This window comes from Entelurus aequoreus, linkage group LG03 (assembly GCF_033978785.1).
Source record: "Entelurus aequoreus isolate RoL-2023_Sb linkage group LG03, RoL_Eaeq_v1.1, whole genome shotgun sequence".
Classification (NCBI taxonomy): Eukaryota; Metazoa; Chordata; class Actinopteri; order Syngnathiformes; family Syngnathidae; genus Entelurus; species Entelurus aequoreus.
Window position 1 is genome coordinate 50492239 of NC_084733.1, and position 22132 is coordinate 50514370.

General features: G+C 39.2%; 1 protein-coding gene across 3 annotated transcripts in view; it reads right to left on the reverse strand.

The window, feature by feature from the left end:
- Positions 1 to 1389: 1389 nt before the first annotated feature.
- Positions 1390 to 22132, reverse strand: part of mlh3 (mutL homolog 3 (E. coli)) — a 22553-nt gene continuing 1810 nt past the window's right edge. Inside the window, exons 1-12 of one of the 3 annotated variants that reach the window (XM_062042060.1) lie at positions 21522 to 22132; positions 13990 to 14091; positions 13844 to 13923; positions 13667 to 13771; positions 13519 to 13588; positions 13383 to 13451; positions 10492 to 10600; positions 2265 to 2424; positions 2142 to 2165; positions 1824 to 1902; positions 1585 to 1736; positions 1390 to 1517 (exon numbers count right to left, since the gene is read on the reverse strand). The exon at positions 21522 to 22132 is cut by the window's right edge and continues 1810 nt beyond it. In XM_062042060.1, coding sequence (XP_061898044.1) covers positions 1446 to 1517; positions 1585 to 1736; positions 1824 to 1902; positions 2142 to 2165; positions 2265 to 2424; positions 10492 to 10600; positions 13383 to 13451; positions 13519 to 13588; positions 13667 to 13771; positions 13844 to 13923; positions 13990 to 14091; positions 21522 to 22132 — 1633 coding nt within the window. In that variant the 3' untranslated portion in view covers positions 1390 to 1445. Of the gene's footprint in view, positions 1518 to 1584; positions 1737 to 1823; positions 1903 to 2141; positions 2166 to 2264; positions 2425 to 10491; positions 10619 to 13382; positions 13452 to 13518; positions 13589 to 13666; positions 13772 to 13843; positions 13924 to 13989; positions 14092 to 21521 lie in introns of all 3 variants that reach the window. The other 2 variants (XM_062042059.1, XM_062042061.1) reach the window with 2 other exon arrangements.

Here is a 22132-nt window from a genome sequence, read left to right on the forward strand (position 1 = left end):
ATTGCCACCTTTCCCAACTTCTTTGTCACGTGTTGCTGGCATCAAATTCTAAAGTTAATGATTATTTGCAAAAACAAAAATGTTTATCAGTTTGAACATCAAATATGTTGTCTTTGCAGCATATTCAACTGAATATGGGTTGAAAATGATTTGCAAATCATTGTATTCCGTTTATATTTATATCTAACACAATTTCCCAACTCATATGGAAACGGGGTTTGTAGTAATTGCTAAGCAACAAGTTACTCTCGATTGAATGTAGCTAAGCTACAGGGCAAGCTATCCTCAGAATTGTAGCAAGCTACATCACAAGCTATATGGCAACAGTAGCTTGCTACACCGAAGAGTTTATCTACAGTATTTATATATACTGTATATACACATACATACATACACCCAGTATGACATGCATTAAGATACAGACCCCTATTTAACGACATCCATATCTATGGGCCCACATGTTTAAAACCAATGTTAATCTGACTGAGTGTACAAATGGACCCAATAACAACTACCTGTAGGGGTCCCCACACGCCACTTCATGTATTTATTTTAGTTTGCCTTTTCTTTGGCCCACCCCTATAATGTTATTAATTTTCACCGGCTAGTAAAAAAAACAAACATCATCTACCTATATCTTGACAAAAAATAAACAAAAACAAAAACAGACTTGTATGTTGTCTGGGAAAAGTTGCTCACCTCAATGTGCAGTAAAACTTTTCATGAACTCACCTCACCTTAATGTGTGTTGCTAAATTTATGTTAAAACGTCTTAAATGTTGAGCGCAGTTATGATTTTTGGTTTACAGAGTAAACAACTAAAAATGAAAGTTTTGGGCTTTGTTTTCTGTAAACGCTTACATTTGTCTAAATATGGCTAAGGACACGCATTATTGTGGGTTTCCTGGACGTCATCTTCATCATTAAAGGAAAAATAAACTCCTTCAGCCATTTTCAAGTACCGGTATGTTTCTTTTTTTTTGAGTCGTCAGCTTGAAGCGTCCCTCTGTCTCAGACTCCCTAGTCGTTATGTGACATGAGTGCGTTTCTGTTATGATTTTGCTTCTTGGTTACGATGACCCGCCTTATGTTGCCTCTGAATGTTAGGCTGAATGTTTCACCCTAACCTTAGCCAATTGTGACTCATCAAACAAATCCCAACCAATAATCATCATGGATTTTAACTATATGTATGGATGTTCTCATTCATCCAGGTCATTGTACTTTTGGGGGGGCTGGATTCGCGGTCCATTTTCTCTCTTTGTAGCTTTGATGTAACCTACCTCGCTACCTGGGTCTAAAAATAGCTAAGCTACAGGAATCGCTACTTGTTAAAAAAACATGTAGCTTGTTACTGCCAATCACTGATGAAATGATTTTTTACAGTCATCAATATAATAAATATATTTTATTAAAAATACATGTATATTTCATTAGTCTTTAAGTTATTTATTCCCGTAGAGTTTCCATGCTTTGTACATCCGTCTTAACTTTCTCAGGTTGGGTTTCTGAAGTTCCTGCAGGCACAAGAATGCTTAGTCACCATCAAGTCGTAATGTTAAAAGCAGTACAGCATTTTGGTACCTTCTGGTTCGGGTCCAAATGGACGACGTCAACAAGGGGAGCGATGGATGGACGACCATGTGCACACTGAAAGGGCAGCTGGCAAGAAGACAAGGACGCTACCAAGCTGTGGCACTCATCTCGGTTCAGACGGTCGTTGAATTTAATTGCGCCTGTTGACAAGTGTGAAGCTTTCTTTTTCAAAAACGGACACTTGCCAAATGATAATGATGATAAGATGAAGAGGAGTTTGTCCTGACCGTGACATGCTAGAGAGGCGAGGACTTTCAGCACCGTGAGAGGTAAAGTTCCTCTCACTCTGCCAGTGGAGCGTAGTAACTGAAGCAAAGAATACAGAAAGATCTTTATACTCCAACACTCCTTTCCACCAAAATGTGGAAGATATACCCTTAAGTCACACAAAACTGTCATCATGGATGGACGATAATAAAGATAAAGTTATTCTTATTTATATTTCTTTGTTGGCTATGGAACATTTTAAAAAGTTTCAAAATACAATAGGTTCTGTGTGCAACATTACAGGAACTGTACCACCATACTGTACATCTCAGTCTCACCTCCATCTGCTCTTGAAGGTAATCCTGTGGTATGATTGCAGATAGTAAAAAAAAAAACAAAAGGTGACACACTCACACTTATCTGATTAACTTTAACACCAAAAAGTTAAACAAAACCCCCACCTCGACGACACGTTTGATAACAGATGGCCTCTTCCGCCGTAGCTCGTTATTTTCTTTTTCCACGAAACACACGGGGACCTTGCCCACAAGCACGTGGGCATCCTCCGACTGTGAGAAAGTCACTTCCAGGCCCAAGTTCCACAAATGAGCCTGACAAGACCTGTTTATGATGGAAGAACAGGAGCCTCAGTTCAGCGAGTTTGTTATGTTACATTTGAATTTATGGTTATTTTAATGACACTTAAGAGTACAAACTCAGCCACAGAATTAGGTAACACCTGAAAAAAATCCAGTACACAAAATAATATAAAAGTTTGGCTGAAACAGTAAGATTTCATTTATATACAGTTTGTATTACTCATCTGTTCCAAAATGTCAGACAAAAAACAAATTGTACAAAAAGTGAAACAATTTTTACGAAAATAAACTGTAAATACTCAAAAAAAAAAAAAAAAAAAGGTTAGCGACTCACCAACATGTGAGATTCTTTGTCTGGGCACCTGATCTTGCGGAATAACACGTCGGCAAAAATACTTTTTTATTATGCGCAATGGCTGTAAGATGCTATATGAAAACTCAGGCAAAAACTGTCATCAGAACAACAGAATCATAATGTATGAAAAGTGGGACGTACCAAAATCAAGGTACCAGTGTTTTGTTTTGACTCGAATATAAGATGGCATTTTTTCCTAGATAACAGTTTGATAGACAGGCCATCTTATATTTAAGGTAGGGATGGGCAATATCACCTAAAATCTATTTCACAAAATATATTGCAGTGTCCTGCGACAAAGGCATATATCAAAATATATTTTTTTGTATATAAATAGTAATACAATTATTTCAAAACGAGTTACAAAGGCTTCTACTTTGGCTGCTGACAATAACATAATACTTCATTCCCAGTTGTATTTTTTTAGCAAAACTATTATTAATCTACTTGCGCATTTACTGTTAATATCTGGTTACTTTCTGTTGTAACATGATTCTATTTACAATGATGTTCAAATGTAATAAGCACCTATTCTTCTTTTGTTTCGATACTTTACATTAGTTTTTGGCAATATGACAAATTTGTGTATCGATCCAATACCAAATACAATCATTATAGGTGCTCCACGCTCCACTCTTCATCAACGGCACAGCGATGGTGATGGTAAGCAGCACCAAGTTCCTGGGGGTGCAGATAACTGACAATATAACCTGGTCCCTACACACCGGAGCTCTTGTAAAAAGAGCTCAGCAGCGCATGCACTTTTTGCGTCGGATGAAAAGAGCACAGCTCCCTCCCCCCATTCTCACCACATTCTACAGAGGCACTATAGAGAGCCTGCTGACCAACAGCATCTCTGTCTGGACTGGAGCCTGCAATGCCTCAGACTGGAAGTCTCTCCAGAGAGTGGTGAGGACGGCGGAAAAGATCATCAGGACTCCTCTTCCTCCTATCCAGGAGATCGCAAAAAGCCGCTGCCTGACCAGGGCTCAGAAAATCTGCAAAGACTCCTCCCACCACCACCAAGGACTGTTTTCACTGCTGGACTCTAGAAAGAGGTTCCGCAGCCTCCGAAGCAGAACCTCCAGGTTCTGTAACAGCTTCTTCCCTCAGGCCGTAAGACTCTTGAACGCATCATAAAAATCCCCTCAACTCCCCCCAAAATGGATTAACTCGCTGGAATAAAAAAGACAATATAAGATACATGTATAAGCCCTCTAGATCACTAAGATCTTCTGAGACCAATCTGTTAGCGGTTACCAGAGTAAACTCAAATCAAGGGAGAGCATCATTCAGTCACTATGCAACAAATAGCTAGAATAAACTTCCTGAAGATGTCAGACTCTCCCCAACTCTGACTACTTTTAAAACTAGACTGAAGACTTTTATGTTCACCTTAGCTTTCAGCTAAATCTTTTAATCTTTTAACTTTTAACGTCCGCACTGTTTTTATTTTTATTCTGCATTTTAATTTTGCTTTTATTTTCTTTCATTTCACTTTGTTGTCTTTGAAGCACTGTGAGTCTGCCTTGCCTATACAAAGCGCTATACAAATAAAGTTGCCTTGCCTTGCCTTGCCTACATCCATAAACGTGGACGCATGTGAAAAAGTGCAATATATTTATCTGTACAGTAACCTATTTATTTATTTATATATGCACCTTATTGCTTTTTTATCCTGCACTACCATGAGCTAATGAAATGAAATTTCATTCTTATCTGTACTGTAAAGTTCAAATTTGAATGACAATAAAAAGGAAGTCTAAGTCTAGGTCTAATGTTGGTCATACCAATGCTGATAATCATACTTCAAATTTCCAAAATCATTGAATGATTCAATAGTTGATCACAATTCTAATCATACATAAACACAGGATGGTGGTGTAACAATATCAATTTAATATTGAAAGTATTTTCTAATATTGGATCGGATTTAACTCCTTTGGTGTTTGCCCATTAAGCCCTCCTGTGTCCAGGCACTTATTTCCTGAGTTAGTAAACAATAGCAAAAACAACAAAAGATTTTGTGATAATAAAAAAATATATAAATCTAATCACTGTAGTGTCAACATTATATGGATATTACACTTTGTGTTGTTACTGTCAATATTTGTATCAATCCGCCCACCTCGATTTACTTTCAAGAGCTCTATCTTAGCGGTTAGGATGTTTAGCTATTCCTCGTTGTCTGATGATAATAGTACTCGTAAGAAACATAGTCTATTTACTGCCATGAAAATGAGGATTAGTAACTTAGAAGCAGCTTTGCACTGCAAAAGAACATTAACCGCGAGCTTAAGCGAATATGCTACATTGCGTTGAGGACACGGACGTTCGCTTGTCCTTGTCAAATTTGTGGGACACAGCTAAAATTTGTCATCTACATGTGTTATCACGATATAATGATAGTATTAAAATCTCTATTGTCTGCCAAATTGATATGATTTACAGTGTATTGTATATAGCAGTGGTGTGCCGTCAGAGCCAGCAAGGCCTTCTCTGCTGGCCTAAATCATGATCATAATTAAAGATAAAAGTATTTTTTGATTTACTTTCCCTAAATATCTAAAAGTAATCATATTCTCTAAATGTCATATTATGCTTCTTCCAGTCCTGTTGTTTTTAGGTTATAGAGTTTTTATCCAGTCAGAATTCAGCTCTTATGTTGCCATGCTGTACGAAAAAAAACAAGCTTTTTTAATTCAATCAAAAACTAGTAGTTTGAAATGATACTGCATACGGTGTACCTTACTCTTAGCAAAATTCTAATTTGCATAACATTGTTCTTTATAGACCAGATATAAATTGTACTTTTTATGGAATAATTTTCAAAGCATTAAATTAATAGCTTCCCTTGGGAAGCAATACTTCTGCTTGAATATAATACTTATGCTAACAAAAATGTAGCATTGCACATTCTGTATGCAAATAAACATTCTCCAACATTGAAATCAATAAAGTACAAACTTCAGTCTTGAATAACATACTTCTGTAAATAAAAATGTAGTATTATACATTGTATCCAAATAAATGATGAAGTAAAACATTGAGAAGACTATAGTTTGTTTTGGTAAGTGGATAGAGGGTTCGGATTTTTTCACATTTCCCACAATGCATTCCCGAATAATTATATACAAGGGCGGAAGTTAGTTAATGGCTAATTGTTGAAAGTAATTTATCCAGTAATATTCATAATGCCGATGATGTGTGCCCTTCTCAACTGCCACAATCGAGATGGGAGAGATATTCCTAGCTTGTATCGCATTCCTAAGCGTACTTCTGGACAAATGAAAGTGGCTGAAAAGAAGAGCTAATGGCGAAGACGAGCATGGACAGCTGCAATCAACCAAGATGTGATGTGCTGACGACGTCGGGTTTGTTCAGATCATTTCAGGTAAAACATTTTGTAAGTTAAAAATAATCTAATGATGTGCTTGGTGGAAGAACTTTGATGGTAGTTGTAACGTAGTAGTAATCGCTTCTCTTATCAGGACTGTGGCCTCCACATATAACAAAAGTGAAGCGACATGAGGAAAACATTCTCACAATCCTGCCTTGCAGTCTCAGTGTGCTGACGTGTCATTAGATTGGTTATCCGTGATTATCCTGAGTGTCAAACTTGGGTCGGATCATTTCTGAGAGTGCAACTCTCGACTGGCTTGACAACACGATGTCCACTGGGTTTATACAGATAAACATAAACGTAACGAACTCATCCACAAACAAAGCCGTCATAGCTTTCCAGACTGTTATAATTTTGAAAGTCTTTCGCAGTGTAAAATGGGCTTGGTTGAACAATTAAATAGTTCACAAAGTCCGGGTATGAGACATCGAGGAAGATGTTGTGGTCTCTGCTCCACTCAGAGTTGTCGATCTTGTACGGATCCTTACATCCAATTACGGCTGTTTGCTCCTTATAACAACAAAGGGACTTCTGACGGCCCCACCTTCTACCAACTTTGTCTTGTTCGTTGTGTCCTTGAGCAAGACACTTCACCCTTGCTCCTGATGGGTCGTGGTTAGTGCCTTGCATGGCAGCTCCCGCCATCAGTGTGTGAATGTGTGTGTGAATGGGTGAATGTGGAAATAGTGTCAAAGCGCTTTGAGTACCTTGAAGGTAGAAAAGCGCTATACAGGTATAACCCATTTCTTACCTAATGACTCACAGTATTTCTCCATCCTATCACAGCCGGTGCAATGTTATTTCGAACTGAAAAGTTCGAAATTATCATGTGTAGCGCTATCGTGAATGAAGACGCTCGCCCTTCAAAATTTCTTCTGGCATGCACTTCTGGGAAAATCCGAACATCTCTAGTGGATAGAGCAAACACAGCCTTTTTCATTTACACATCTTGGCGGTGTGCAGAGCAACTGCTTTAGTGAACACTAACCATTGTGCTTCATTCTTATCATACATACCTTATGTAAATGATTGCACCATACTAAGGTGATTTTTAGCCCGTCGTTCATTTGTTTGTCTTGTTCGCCTCGTAAAGTGTTGTATTTCCAGCACTCGGCTGGAGGCTTTGGTTTCAGATGCTGGAAAAAGTTTGGTGTGCTGCTGCCTATTTGAAACAAACTTTGCAGCGTGCAGTCACTTGTTCCACGCCTGTTGCTGCAAAACCTAACTACCGACAACACTTTTCTCTTCTTAGGAACAAACGTCTCGTTAACGTTATCATTAGCCATGTTTTGCTATGTGTGCCTCTAAGGCATACTTGCCAACCCTCCCGTTTTTAGCGGGAGACTCCCGGTATTCAGCGCCTCTCCCGATAACCTCCCGGCAGAAATTTTCTCCCGACAAACTCCCGGTATTCAGCCGGAGCTGGAGGCCACGCCCCCTCCAGCTCAATGCGGACCTGAGTGGGGACAGCCTGTTCTCACGTCCGCTTTCCCACAATATAAACAGCTTGCCTGCCCAATGACGTCATAACATCTACGGCTTTTAGAGAGTAGAGTGCACAACTGCGCACACAACAAGGAGACAAGGCAGAAGAACGAGGAAGTTACAGAAATGGCGACGCCGTTGACGAGCAAGATGAAGAAATACGCTTGCAAGTTCCAAAACGAATGGAAACAAGAATTTCAGTTCATCCAGGACAGTTCGAAGGGGAAGGGGTATGTAATTATGTTGCCTGTACATTTTGTAAAACAGACTTCTCCATTGAACACGGTGGCCGAGTCATGAACGGAGGAGAAGTTAAACAGGACAATACTGCCATCTACTGGATAGCCCCCGGGAAAAATGAAATTCAAGTATTTATTTTATTTATATATATAATAAAATAAATATATATACATATATATATAGCTAGAATTCACTGAAAGTCAAGTATTTCATACACATACATATATATATATATATATGAAATACTTGAGTTGGTGAATCCTAGCTGTAAATATACTCCCCTATTAACCACACCCCCAACCACGGCCCCGCCCCACGCCGACCGTGCCCCCCACCCCCCCAGTCCCCACCTCCCGGTATCGGAGGTCTCAAGGTGGCACAAGCTACGTAAGCTCCTGAGGGTCAAAATGTATGCCAGAGCTAAAGGACAAAAAATATATAAATATCCATCCATCCATCCATCCATTTTCTACCGCTTATTCCCTTCGGGGTCGCGGGGGGCGCTGGAGCCTATCTCAGCTACAATTATAGTTTTTTCAAATCATTTGCAACAATAAAATCAATATATCGCCCAGGCCTACACTCAAGTAAGTGTTTCAATAGCTATGTCTCAATTTGGTGGCTGTATACTTCACAGTGCGCATTTTGTCGGGTGCTGAGGTCATCGCAGCGCGCAAAGGATATCCCAATTCAAAAAGTTCAAAGTGTCCTTTGAATCCGGCCGACGAATGTGTCCTTTTCTCCCATTAGCAACAAGTGTACATGTCGAGTATCCTTCCATATCTCAAGATCCTTAACACGTCCAGCTCTGAAAAAAATATTTTCTACATGGCGGCGCTATGCGGAGCGGAGAGAGCAATTTTAAAATGGAAGTATAGCTTTAGTTCTTCATTTAAAACATCTAAAACCAGACAAGTAAAGCTGGGGTGACAGTAGTGATATACATTTGTGTGAAAAATAAGAGACATTTACTATTAAAATTTTCCTGAGGGAACTCTCCTGAAGGAATCAATAAAGTACTATCTATCTATCGTAATGTTGAGCGACTTCCGTGCTCTTTGCTCTTCTTTTTACCCAAATGAGAGCCTCATATTTTAGCATTGCAGACGGCTTCTTGCACAGAGATATTTTTCAACGTTTGGAATTAAAGCCTTGCATCTTTTTCTTTTAATTTTTAGAGCTAAATAGCTTGACTCATGTCTTATTATTGTGTGACTGGAATCTTATTTTAAATGATATTCCACTTAATAATTACAAGTATATTCAAAAGTACAACCTTTTACAACAGGATAACAAAAAATCAACTGCTATATGGTAGAGTAAAGGGATTATTTAAAATAAAATAAAATAATAGTCTGTGTTTTTACAGATTACATTTCTATTCCCTATTACTTTAAAACATGTTTAACAATATCTGAGTAGTACTGTGTGATGTTACTGTATGGTATCCAACAAGAATAACCATGAAGACTTCTGTCTTTCTGGAACATCATCTGGATTGTGTTCAGCATGTTTCTGAGGATACATACTGTATGTCTAACTACATCATCATTAAGTAAGTTTGCAAAGCTGATTGTTGTATTACTAAAATTACATTATATTTAAAAATGTACTAATAAAGCCATCATCATTAAACATTTCTCCATATACTACTTCACAGCTATTAAATAGGAATAATAATTTAAAATGTTTTTCCTTGCTTTATAAAGAGAATCATGGTGCCTCCAGTTAATAATAAATATGAATTAAAAATGTAATATAGAATGCAACACATAACATGTAGAAATACTAACAACCTCTTATTGCTGAACTCTACAGCATATTTAAAGCAACTTTTAAGAATAACAAAGTTGACCAGAGTGCTCTGCAAATTAGGTTAGTTACACTATAAACAAGTAATAAAGTGTTTCACTATATTATGTTTAAAAATACAAGATTTCTATCTGAGCAGGAGATAAATCTGTCGACAGCAACACACAGACACAAGATAAATCTAAAACCATTTTGCTTCATAATTTTATATTTTGTTAGGTCTATCTCTTCTTGTTTCCACTTTGTGGACCTGACGCAATATCGAAACCCTGAGGTTGTGAACATGTGACACAACTAGGAAGTGTTGCGAAGGCTAGACTGTCCCAATTCACATCGCTTCAGCCACGACTAGAGGACTCTCTCCAGGACCCACACTTCCTCGACCGCATGGGCTAGGTCCTTGGAAGGATGCAGCCAAGGGATTGAGAGGTTGAGGAAGTTAACAAACAGGAGAAGAGGAGTTTTGACACACATTCCAAGAGAACGGTCAACATTAAAGCAGAATCGTCCAAGTGTCGGCCATCTGAGAAATATGATTAATAAATTATGATGAATTAAATATAATTTGACTTATATGAAAAGTATGGTATTTTTTTGTCTTTAAAAATATATCTGCCTATGAAAGGTTTGGGAAAAAAATGGTTTTAACGTTTTTTTATTTTAATTTTCTTCAAGGCTGTTTTATAATCAAGTCAGCACAGTAATTTGTTAGGCCTCCTGAGAGGCATTTTTCAGATGTACCTAATGAACTGTCCAGTGTCATTGAGTATGTTGTGCAATAACATATACAATACCTCAGGAGCCTTCGTTCCTCTTCTGTCACACAGACGTGAATAGGTGGTAAAATGGTGGATGAACAAAGCCGTCTCACCCCAGGTGCGTTTGGATTCTCTTCAAAGGAATCTATAATGGTACAAAGTGCTGCATTACCAGGGATGTGAGCACCCTTACAGGCATACTTGCCAACCTTGAGACCTCCGAATTCGGGAGGGGTGGGGGGGGGGGTGGGGGGGGGGGTGGGGGGGGGGGGGGTGTGGGGGGTGGGGGGGGGGGGGGTGTGGGGGTGGGGGGGGGGGGGTGGGGGTGGGGGTTGGTGGTAGCGGGGGGTGTATATTGTAGTGTCCCGGAAAAGTTAGTGCTGCAAGGGGTTCTGGGTATTTGTTCTGTTGTGTTTATGTTGTGTTACGGTACGGATGTTCTCCTGAAATGTGTTTGTCATTCTTGTTTGGTGTGGGTTCACAGTGTGGCGCATATTTGTAACAGTGTTAAAGTTGTTTATACGGTTACCCTCAGTGTGACCTGTATGGCTGTTGATTAAGTATGCATTGCATTCTCTTGTGTGTGTATAAAAGCCGCATATATTTTGTGATTGGGCCGGCACGCTGTTTGTATGGAGGAAAAGCGGACGTGACGACGGGTTGTAGAGGACGCTAAAGGCAGTGCCTTTAATGCACGCCCCCAATATTGTTGTCCGGGTGGAAATCGGGAGAAATTCGGGAGAATGGTTGCCCCGAGAGATTTTCGGGAGGGGCACTGAAATTCGAGAGTCTCCCGGGAAAATCGCGAGGGTTGGCAAGTATGCTTACAGGTAAGAGGAAAATTTAAGAAAAAAAAAGAGAAACATTTATATCAGCACAAAGTGCTGCCATGCAAACCCCAAAATAAAATGTTGAAAATCATGACTACATTTCCTGAAATATAGTGCATTTCAACACTATATTTTACCTTTATAATTATCATTGTATTGGACATTTTCTAATTAAGTATAGTCAAACTAAATTGTCTCTGATTTATTTTGAGAAGCTCGGGCATCTCAAAAGACACTGTTCGCATTCACAGCAGGTATGAAAGGCAAAAGGCGCAAAGTGACAGATGTGTCATTCTTTTATACAATTCAAGCAGGAGGAAGGGAGTAATCACTGAACAAATGACTAAGCAGATGTCGGGGACTTTGACCAACCTTCAAATACTAAAGCATTGTACATTCGGACATGAAGTTCTCTTAAGATTAAAGCATCATATGTTAGGTTTGATTCTAAGTCTAAGTTAGGTTCATTCCTGACTAAAACAACTTCTAAATGTTATACGATGCATATAAATGTTTTCGAATACATTATCATCTACCAACCTCTTTTGGCTGTCTTTTTGACACTTACATATCTCATGTAATGTACCACAGATTTATTTTTTGTTTTTCCATCCATCCATCCATCTTCTTCCGCTTATCCGAGGTCGGGTCGTGGGGGCAAAAGCCTATGCAGGGAAGCCCAGACTTCCCTCTCCCCAGCCACTTCGTCCAGCTCCTCCCGGGAGCCAGCCGGGAGACATAGTCTTCCCAACGTGTCCTGGGTCTTCCCCGTGGCCTCCTACCGGTCGGACGTGCCCTAAACATCTCCCTAGGGAGGCATTCGGGTGGCATCGTGACCAGATGCCCGAACCACTTCATCTGGCTCCTCTTGATGTGGAGGAGCAGCGGCTTTACTTTGAGCTCCTCCCGTATGACAGAACTTCTCACCCTATCTCTAAGGGAGAGCCCCGCCACCCGGCAGAGGAAAGTCATTTCGGCCGCTTGTACCCGTGATCTTGTCCTTTCGGTCATAACCCAAAGCTCATGACCATAGGTGAGGATGGGAACGTAGATCGACCGGTAAATTGAGCGCTTTGCTTTTCGGCTCAGCTCCTTCTTTACTTCAACGGATCGATACAGCGTACGCATTACTGAATACGCCGCACCTGTCGATCTCATGATCCCCTCTTCCCTCACTCGTGAATAATACTCCGAGGTACTTGAACTCCTCCACTTGGGGCAAGATCTCCTCCCCAACCCGGAGATGGCACTCCACCCTTTTCCGGGCAAGAACCATGGACTCGGACTTGGAGGTGCTGATTCCCATCCCAGTCGCTTCACACTCGGTTGCGAACCGATCTAGTGAGAGCTGAAGATCCTGGCCAGATGAAGCCATCAGGACCACATCATCTGCAAAAAGCAGAGATCTAATCCCGCTGCCATCAAACCGGATCCGCTCAACACCCTGACTGCGCTTAGAAATTCTGTCCATAAAAGTTATGAACAGAATCGGTGACAAAGGGCAGCCTTGGCGGAGTCCAACCCTGACTGGAAACGGGTCCGACTTACTGCCGGCAATGCAGACCAAGCTCTGACACTAATCATACAGTGGTTGTTTTTTTTAGTAGGTAATTTAATTAACAATATCATTGAAAATCTAATGTGACATTCTATAACAAGCATATAAATACTGTAAAAATACAATTGGTTGGGAACTAACAGTGTTCGGATTGTAATCATCCAAATATGATTAGCAGCAAAAGTAGACAGCAGTCAACATTGTGGCTCAGAGAACGGAGACGACAAGTACTGTAAGCTAGCTAGATGTTTAGCTAACTAGGGAGCTTGTTTGGATGCTTCTGATCGTCTCCCCGTCCTGCAACTCAGTGCGGCATTCAGGCAAGGGGAACAGCGAGTACCTGCGGCTGAGGAGAGCGTTCAACAAATTGTGCTTAGCTCGTATTTTTATTGATATTTATTTTCTTTTTTTTGTAAGTGATATTTTGTCACGATAATTAATATTTAAAACCGTGGATTTCCGCGTTTCCGGGACATTTTCCATGCCTGATTACCAACATACATCTACTGTGTACTTGTCTTTTTTCCTTTTATATTTACCTGCTATCAGGTTTTCAAGACGCACTCTCTCGTGTGCAGCATGTTGGTCTAACATCACCAGAAGATTTCCTGAGAGTCAAACCACATAATTGTGAGACCCACAACAACATTGTATAATAATAACCTCTAGCTGTACCTTCACCATCAATGTCATCTGTTGTGTTGATAAGACACGCAAGGAATTTGTTATCAACTTGGTTTATCACCTTCAAATTTAAATAAAGTTGTATTAATATTATTTTAATGCTGCATCATTTAAAGCAGCTTAGTGTTGGTAAAGTTACCTTCATTGAGTGTATCATGGCCTTAGAGAAGCGGTAAGGAAAGAGGATATTGTGGACCTTAACAGCCAGCCCGCCAGCTTGCCCACTTGAGATGTCCACGCCCACCTTTTATTACATGGCACAATAAATCTGTAGATGCCTCAAACATTCCAAAAAGAACACAGGACGTTTGTTTACCTCGGGAGGACACACAAACACTGGGTTGTTCCATTTTGAGTACATAGAAGAGAGTGAGTCACAGGCATTGACATTGTCAGCTGGAAAAAAGAAAAAATGGTGGATTTAATATTGTACAATACACAAGCACTTTGTTAGTGAGGTACCTGCGTCATCTGCCGCTGAACTAAGCACTCTTTCACTTCTGCTTTTAGGCAGGAAGGGCAGCACTAGCTCTGCCTGAAAGGGGTAACACCTGTACTCCATCCCTGCAGCATCACACAGTGATACAATAAAACATCACAGACTTTTAGAAAACTTCAACATTTCTTGTGGGACATCAGCAAATAAGAATTAAACTCAACTTATTTTTGTTTTCATAAAGGATATTATCACAGATAGGTACTCGCTGATGATAATGATAACCACAGAATTTTGTGACATAGTAATAAAGCAATACAAAGCTATCTATCCTGGCTGTTCAGTACAAAAATAGCTCAAGTGTCCCAAAAGAGAAACAAAATAAAATTTGTAAGTGAAAAGATTTACTTCCAGCACAAGCAGCAATTTGATAGTGAGTCGACAATTTACTACTTAGAAAGTTTAATATGTTTAGTTTTTTTACACTTCTATGTTCTTCAAACGTGCTGCACGCATTATCAATCATCCATCCATCCATTTTCTACGGCTTATCCCTTTTGAGGTCGCGGGGGGTGCTGGAGCCTATCTCAGCTACAATCAGGCAGAAGGCGGGGTACACCCTGGACAAGTCGCCACCTCATCCCAGGGCCAACACTGATAGACAGACAACATTGCCAATCAATCAAACTTTATTTATAAAACGCTATTTGTACATAAAATGCAACGCAAAGTGCTTTACTTAAAAACAATACCTCGATGACCCAGATCCCCCCTTATCACATACGCATGGACACAAAACATACGCATGGACACAAATACCACACACACACACCCCACACACACACACACACACACACACACACACACACACACACACACACACACACACACACACACACACACACACACACACACACACACACACACACACACACACACACACACACACACACACACACACACACACACACACACACACACACACGCGCACGCAACTATATGAACAAATAAATGCATGGCTGAGTACAGAGGAGACATGTGAGTAAACACTATCACAGGAGCCATCTGCACCAGGAGGTCATCAGACCATGGCCACCAGCACAGCCGTTAAACCCTGATGCAGATGGCTCGTTGGAAAGTAAAAATAATAAAACCTGTAAAATAGTAAGAATCATGAGTAGAGATAAATAATAAAATACAATTAAGACCTATGAAGATAAAAAAATATATACATAGTAATAAATAAATAAAAAAGATAAAAATAAAATGAATATACAGTAAATATATAATAAATAGAAAGTAAATAAAATATTGCAGAAGTAATAAGATAAAAAGTAAAGTACGATTGACTTTAATAAAATTAAATAATATTAGGTAAAAGCCAAATCAAAAAGGTGTGTCTTAACCTTGTTCTTAAAAACATAAACATCCTCCGCAGCCCTGGGGTCCTCCGGCAAGCTGCTCCATAGATGGGGGCCATAATGGCGGAAAGATGGCATCCCAGGACTTTGTGTCCTGACTTTTGGAATAATTAGGAGATGAGTGCCAGAGGATCTCAGGGCCCGTGAAGGTTTTTAGGGTAAAAGCAAATCTGAAATGTAAGAAGGCCCAATACCATAAAAACATTTATAAACCATAAGAATAACCTTAAAATTGATCCTGAAACACACAGGGAGCCAATGCAGAGATTTTTAAACTGGTGAATGTGAGCCCGCCTTCTGGTCTTCGTCAGGGCACGCGCCGCTGAATTTTGGGAGTAATTGCAAAGGTGCAATAACCTTTTTAGGAAGACCGGAAAGCAGGGCGTTACAATAATCTATACGGCTTGTAATAAAAGCATGCATTAGCGTAGCGTCTCCGTGTTGCCCTGAGAGAGAATTGGGTGAACTCTGGCTATATTCTTGAGATGATAAAAACCTATTTTTGTTATATATTTTTTTATATGTGGTATAAAACTAAGGTCAGAGTCGAAAACACCCAGATTGTTCACTTGTAGTGATGGAGTTAAAGACAATGATTGTAGTTTTGATATGTGTTTCTCTCTCACAGCCTCAGGGTCAATGACTAAAACTTCAGTCTTGTCCTGGTTAAACTGTAAAAAGTTATCTGCCAACCAGGACTTAATATCTGAAATGCAATTAAAAAGAGTATCAATTGGTCTTGTGACATCAGGAGGCATGGAGATATACAAATGTGTGTCGTCAACATAACTGTGGAAATTAATTCCAAGTCTCTTGATGACACTGCCAAGTGGAATAATGTAAATATTAAAAAGAATAGGAACTAAAATGTATCATTTAGGCACACCACATGTGATTTCATGGGTCTTTGAGGAGCATGTATCCATACTTACCAATAATTTTCTGTCTGAGAGATAAGAAGTGAACCATTTGTGAACAGTACCAGAGAGGCCCACCAGGTGTTTTAGTCTATTTAAAAGAATGAGGTGATATACAGTATCAAAGGCAGCACTAAGATCCAGTAGAACCAAGACTGACAGCTTCTGAGGGTCAGCACAAAACCTGAGATCGTTCACGATTTTTAAAAGGGCTCTCTCTGTACTGTGGTTCACCCTAAAACCAGAGTGAAACTTCTCTAAAATATTGCATTTATTTAAAAAATAAAATAAATGTTTAAAAACAAGTTTTTCTAAAATTGTACTTAAAAATGGTAAGTTTGATAGCGGTCTGTAATCATTAAAATTGTCAGCATCCAAATTGATTTTCTTAAGCAGGGGCCTCACCACCGCTTTTTTAAAAGCAGCAAGAAAGACCCCCGTTTGAGGTGAGCAATTTAAGATGTCTAAAATTTCCTCTCTCAAAGAACCATAAAATATTGTAAAACATTTGGTTGGAATTGAATCTAAAAGACATGTGGTGGGTTTTATTGTAGAAAAAAACCCTGTCAAGCACCTCAGTATTAAACAGGACAAAACTGTCCGGCGTTTCCTCAGGTAAAAACAGACACTAAGATGGATTAAAAGCAGTGTGAGAAGATAAAATGTCACATCTGATAGTGTTTATTTTTTCTCTGAAGTGGTCTGCAAACTGCTCACAAAGGGAGTCTATAGGTGTGTGAGGTATATTATTAAAATCAGGGTTAAACAAATGGTTAATAGCAAAAAGGAGTCTGGGGTTATTCTTATTGTTTGCAATTACTGTGGAGAAAAAAAGTGTTTCTTGCGTTCTTAACCGCTGTGTTGTATATTTTTTGCTGTTCACGTATAATTTGATGGTTAGTCATTAGTAAATTTTTCCTCCATTTCCTCTCTGTTATCCTGCAATTTCTTTTTAGTTTTTTTGATTTCCTCATCATTTCTCCATGAAGGTATTGATTTTAAAATGGACTTTCTTGATTTTAGAGGTTTTGATTAAAATTGTCCACAATAAAATCACAGGGTGCAGGTAAAACTTTTATTAAAAACTCTAATAAAATTTGCAGCCACTTCAGAAGTTAGATAGTGTTTAATCACAGTCCGCACTGAGGTCTCCTTTTGGATAAAAGCTGTGATATTAAAACGCAACCAAGTCGACAACAGAGGACACTGGTGGACAGACCATAAGTAATGACCAAATCCAGAGTGTGTTCTCTGTTGTGAGTTGGCTGTGTGACATGTTGGGTAAAATCCATAAAATCTAACATATTTAAAAATTCCCTTGAAACAGGGTCGAAAACATTATCAGAGTGTAGATTAAAATCCCCAGCTAAAATCTCTCATACTATATGTTTAATGAATGATTGATAAAAACTCAAAAAAATCATTCATGAAAGCAGCACATTTCTTTGGTGGTCTATAAACAGTGACGCACAAAACTGGGGGGCTGCTAAAAACAATTGCATGACATTCAAAAGTGGTTGGTGATCACCACTTCTGGCTGAAAAAGCAATGTTAAAATTGGATGGAGAGGCCTAAGTGAGAACAACTGGTGCATCTGTACCCAGCCATACCTCAGTTAAAAGCAGTCTAGTTTATGGTGTAAAATCCAATCATTAATAATAAAAGACATATTGACCAGAGAACAAATATTTAAAAGTGCCATGTTAATAGTGATCGGTGTATTTGTGACTATAACGAATGGGAAGTGACGTTTTGAAAGTTGTTTAAGGTTATTTATATTTTTCAGTGTTGTGTGAATGTGATCTGTATCATTCTGTTAGCGATGATGGTGGGAGTTAATGAATTATTTGGGGGGAAAATGAGGTCCAAGTCCAGTATTGTGTATATTACTGTTAAATAACTATAGGGGGCGGATGACCTCTTATTGTTCATGTCTAACCCTGGTAGATCCATTCCTCCACTGATGACATTACTGGATAAGTTTGGGAAGTTATCAGGTTATAAACTAAATATCCAAAAAAGTTTAGTTATGCCTTTCAATTCTGCAGCTACAACATATGCCCTTTCGTACCTTCCCTTTAAAGTCTCTATGGATAAGTTGGTATACTTAGGCATCTGCGTTACTAGAAAGTGTTCAGATTTATTAGGCCACAACTTTTCACCATTTTTAAGCAGGATGAATGAGGATTTTGTGCGTTGGTCTTTTCTTCCTCTGTCTCTTGCTGGAAGAATTAATTGCATCAAAATGAATCTTCTCCCTAAATTTTTGTACATCTTTCAATGCTTACCTATATTTATCCAAAAACACTTTTTCCGGGATTTTGATTCCTCGATTTTAAAGTTTATTTGGAACAAAAAGACCCAGAGAATTCAGAAAAACACTTTGCAGTCTCCCAGGGACTTAGGTGGGTTGTCTCTGCCAATTTTTTTATTTTACTATTGGGCTGTTAACATCCGTAGCATGCTACACTGGTGCTATATTAGCAACCAACCACCACCATGGCTACAGATTGAGGAGGCCTCCTGCAACTCTTCTACGCTAAAGTCTCTTATTTGCCTTTCTCAGATGTCACTGTTAGCTTATTCTGATAATACAATCGTTAAAATTGATCTTAAAATTTGGGCTCAATTTAAAAGACATTTTGGACTTTACTCTGTCCCTCTCTCGTCCCCAATTAATTTAAACCCTTGATTTAACCCCTCTGTTAGTGATATGGCCTTTGTAGTCTGGGAGACTGCCGGGATTCAATCCATTAGTGATCTTTACAATAATGAAACATTTGCGTCCTTCAATCAATTAGCCCACAAATTTAGTCTTCATAGAAGCCAGTTCTTCCGATATTTGCAAATGAGGGACTTTGTCCGAAAACACTCCCCTGTTTTTCCCAAAATTCCACCTGCAACCCTGACAGACTCTCTATTTAAGCTCAATCCATATTCTAAGGGCGATATCTCTAAACTATATACAGACATCAGTTCATGCCTCAAGGTGTCTGGTGATCTGCGTGCAACATGGTCTTCTGCACTCAACATAGAAATAGAGGAAGATACATGGGACCAGGTTTTGAAACAAGTCCACTCTTCCTCGATCTGTGCAAAGCACATGGTCATACAATGTAAGGTGGTACACAGAGTCCACTGGTCCAAAACCAAACTGGCTCGCGTTTTCCCTGGACTTGATCCAATTTACGATAAATGTCATCAAAAGGTAGCCGATCTTACCCATATGTTTTGGACCTGCCCTGCCCTGTCCCAGTTTTGGAAATCTGTGTTTCTTTCACTCTCAGCTGTCACTTCAGTCCCTCTCCCATAGTGGCGTTATTCGGAGTGGTACCTCCAAACGTTTCATTGTCAAACTATTTTGCTGATCTTGTGGCTTTTCTTAGATTGCTTGCAAGGAGGGCTGTCCTAATGCGTTGGAAGAATCCCAGCCCCCCCATCTCACTCAACGTGGATAAGAGATGCTCTGTCCTTTATGAGGTTGGAAAAGATAAGGCACTGTCTTCGGAGCTCTGATACAAAGTTCACCAAAATGTGGCACTCATTTCAGGAACATGTTGATTCCTTGAGCCTGGATGCTGCTGCTATTGTTTAGGTGCACCCCATTGATCAACTTAAAATTCTCAGTTGACTTGCTAATTAACATTATACATTCCAAGATATAGTAGTGGCGAACACTAATTTAATTGTATTATTACCTTAGTAGGGGGGGGGGGGGGTGTTGTATATACAGTATATATATATATATATTTTTTTTTTTTCATAAAGAAATACAATCATGTGTGCTTACGGACTGTATCTCTGCAGACTGTATTGATCTATATTGATATATAATGTATATATTGTGTTTTTTATGCTGATTTAATTTTTTTTTTTAAATTAAAAAAAAAAAAGTTTTTTGTTTTTTTTTATTTATTTCTTGTGCGGCCCGGTGGTTGGGGACCACTGAGCTACAGTACACCCCATGTAACACACGCACGCATGCCGAATATCAATAATAATATAACATAACATTATACTGTCCTTAAATATTATTTGCTGCGCTAAAATCAATTTTGTGTAAGTAAATATACTATATGCTAAGACATTGGTTCTCAAACTTTTTTCACTAAGTATCACCTCAGAAAACACTTTGCTCTCCAAGTACTACAATAATGACCAACATTAAAATGCAGTAGAGTAGTAGCTCTAAAGATTAATTAAAAACAAGGCAGAAATTTTATCTAAGATGTATATTTCATATTTTTGGCCACTGTAACATTACACACAGTTTGAACCGTAACACTGTGTTTGAATATTTAAAAGTGATTAGCGCTTGATGGTTCTCCGTCAGTTTTTCAAAGTGAGGTAATCAATCACGCTTTTACGCAAACCAAAAATGTAAACATTAATAAAATCTGTCAAGAATTTTACCACGGTTAATCATGATGACAGTAATCGTTATATCCCTATAAGTGTATTGTTTAAAATACACTACCGTTCAAAAGTTTGGGGTCACCCAAACAATTTTGTGGAATAGCCTTCATTTCTAAAAACAAGAATAGACTGTCGAGTTTCAGATGAAAGTTCTCTTTTTATGGCCATTTTGAGCGTTTAATTGACCCCACAAATGTGATGCTCCAGAAACTCAATCTGCTCAAAGGAAGGTCAGTTTTGTAGCTTCTGTAACAAGCTAAACTGTTTTCAGATGTGTGAACATGATTGCACAAGGGTTTTCTAATCATCAATTAGCCTTCTGAGCCAATGAGCAAACACATTGTACCATTAGAATACTGGAGTGATAGTTGCTGGAAATGGGCCTCTATACACCTATGTAGATATTGCACCAAAAACCAGACATTTGCAGCTAGAATAGTCATTTACCACATTAGCTATGTATAGAGTGTATTTCTTTAAAGTTAAGACTAGTTTAAAGTTATCTTCATTGAAAAGTACAGTTCTTTTCCTTCAAAAATAAGGACATTTCAATGTGACCCCAAACTTTTGAACGGTAGTGTATGTCGAGAGACAATAGATACCCAACTGTGGGCCTGCAAATGGCCCCCGGAGTGCACTTTGGAAACCCCTGCACTATTAATATTGTATAGCATTTTACTTGACATTTAGTGCACTGGTTTAATTTATGTTTACCATGTGTACACTGATTCACAATTGACATTCTTTAAAATCTATACATCCAATTGTTCTGGGCTAGTAACAGTGTGCTGGATAACAACTCACCTGTTTGAGAGACAACACTGACGGCCATGTTGGTGACATCAGATGTGCAGCGGGCCCGCGTTTCCTCTGTTGATGGTTCCTCATATCTGCTGATACCCGTCACTTTGTTGATGTAAACTGTTTTTCCCGTGCTCGCATCATAGTGATGGATCCAGTCCATACATGGCCCTTCCTCAGGCGCCATCTCACAGGCATTGTTATTGCCGTCTTGTAAGCCTTTGATACTAATTAGACTGGAATCCTCCTGAGAAACTGAACAGGATTCTACTTCTGCATCTTCTTTCCTGCGTTGTTTCAGATGGTTGAGTTTCCCTGCTAGAGACTGCTTGGCTTCAGTTTGACCAGAGGCGTTTTTTAGCTTGGTGAATTCAGAGTGTGTTGTTGTGCGATGAGATCCATCCTCTTCTTCCTGCATGTCTTTGAAGTCAGTCTGCAGTCGCTCCTCGCTGTGATCCGCTACAAAATTTGTCTGAAGCAGTATAGCGTGGGTTTGACTGTCCAATGAGGGGACTTTCGGTTCAGCGGGTTTTCCATGAATTCTTCTGAACTTGTCAAGTGATCCCAACTCTTTAGATACCACTTTATGGATCTCCAAGCAGACAGCAGGAGGA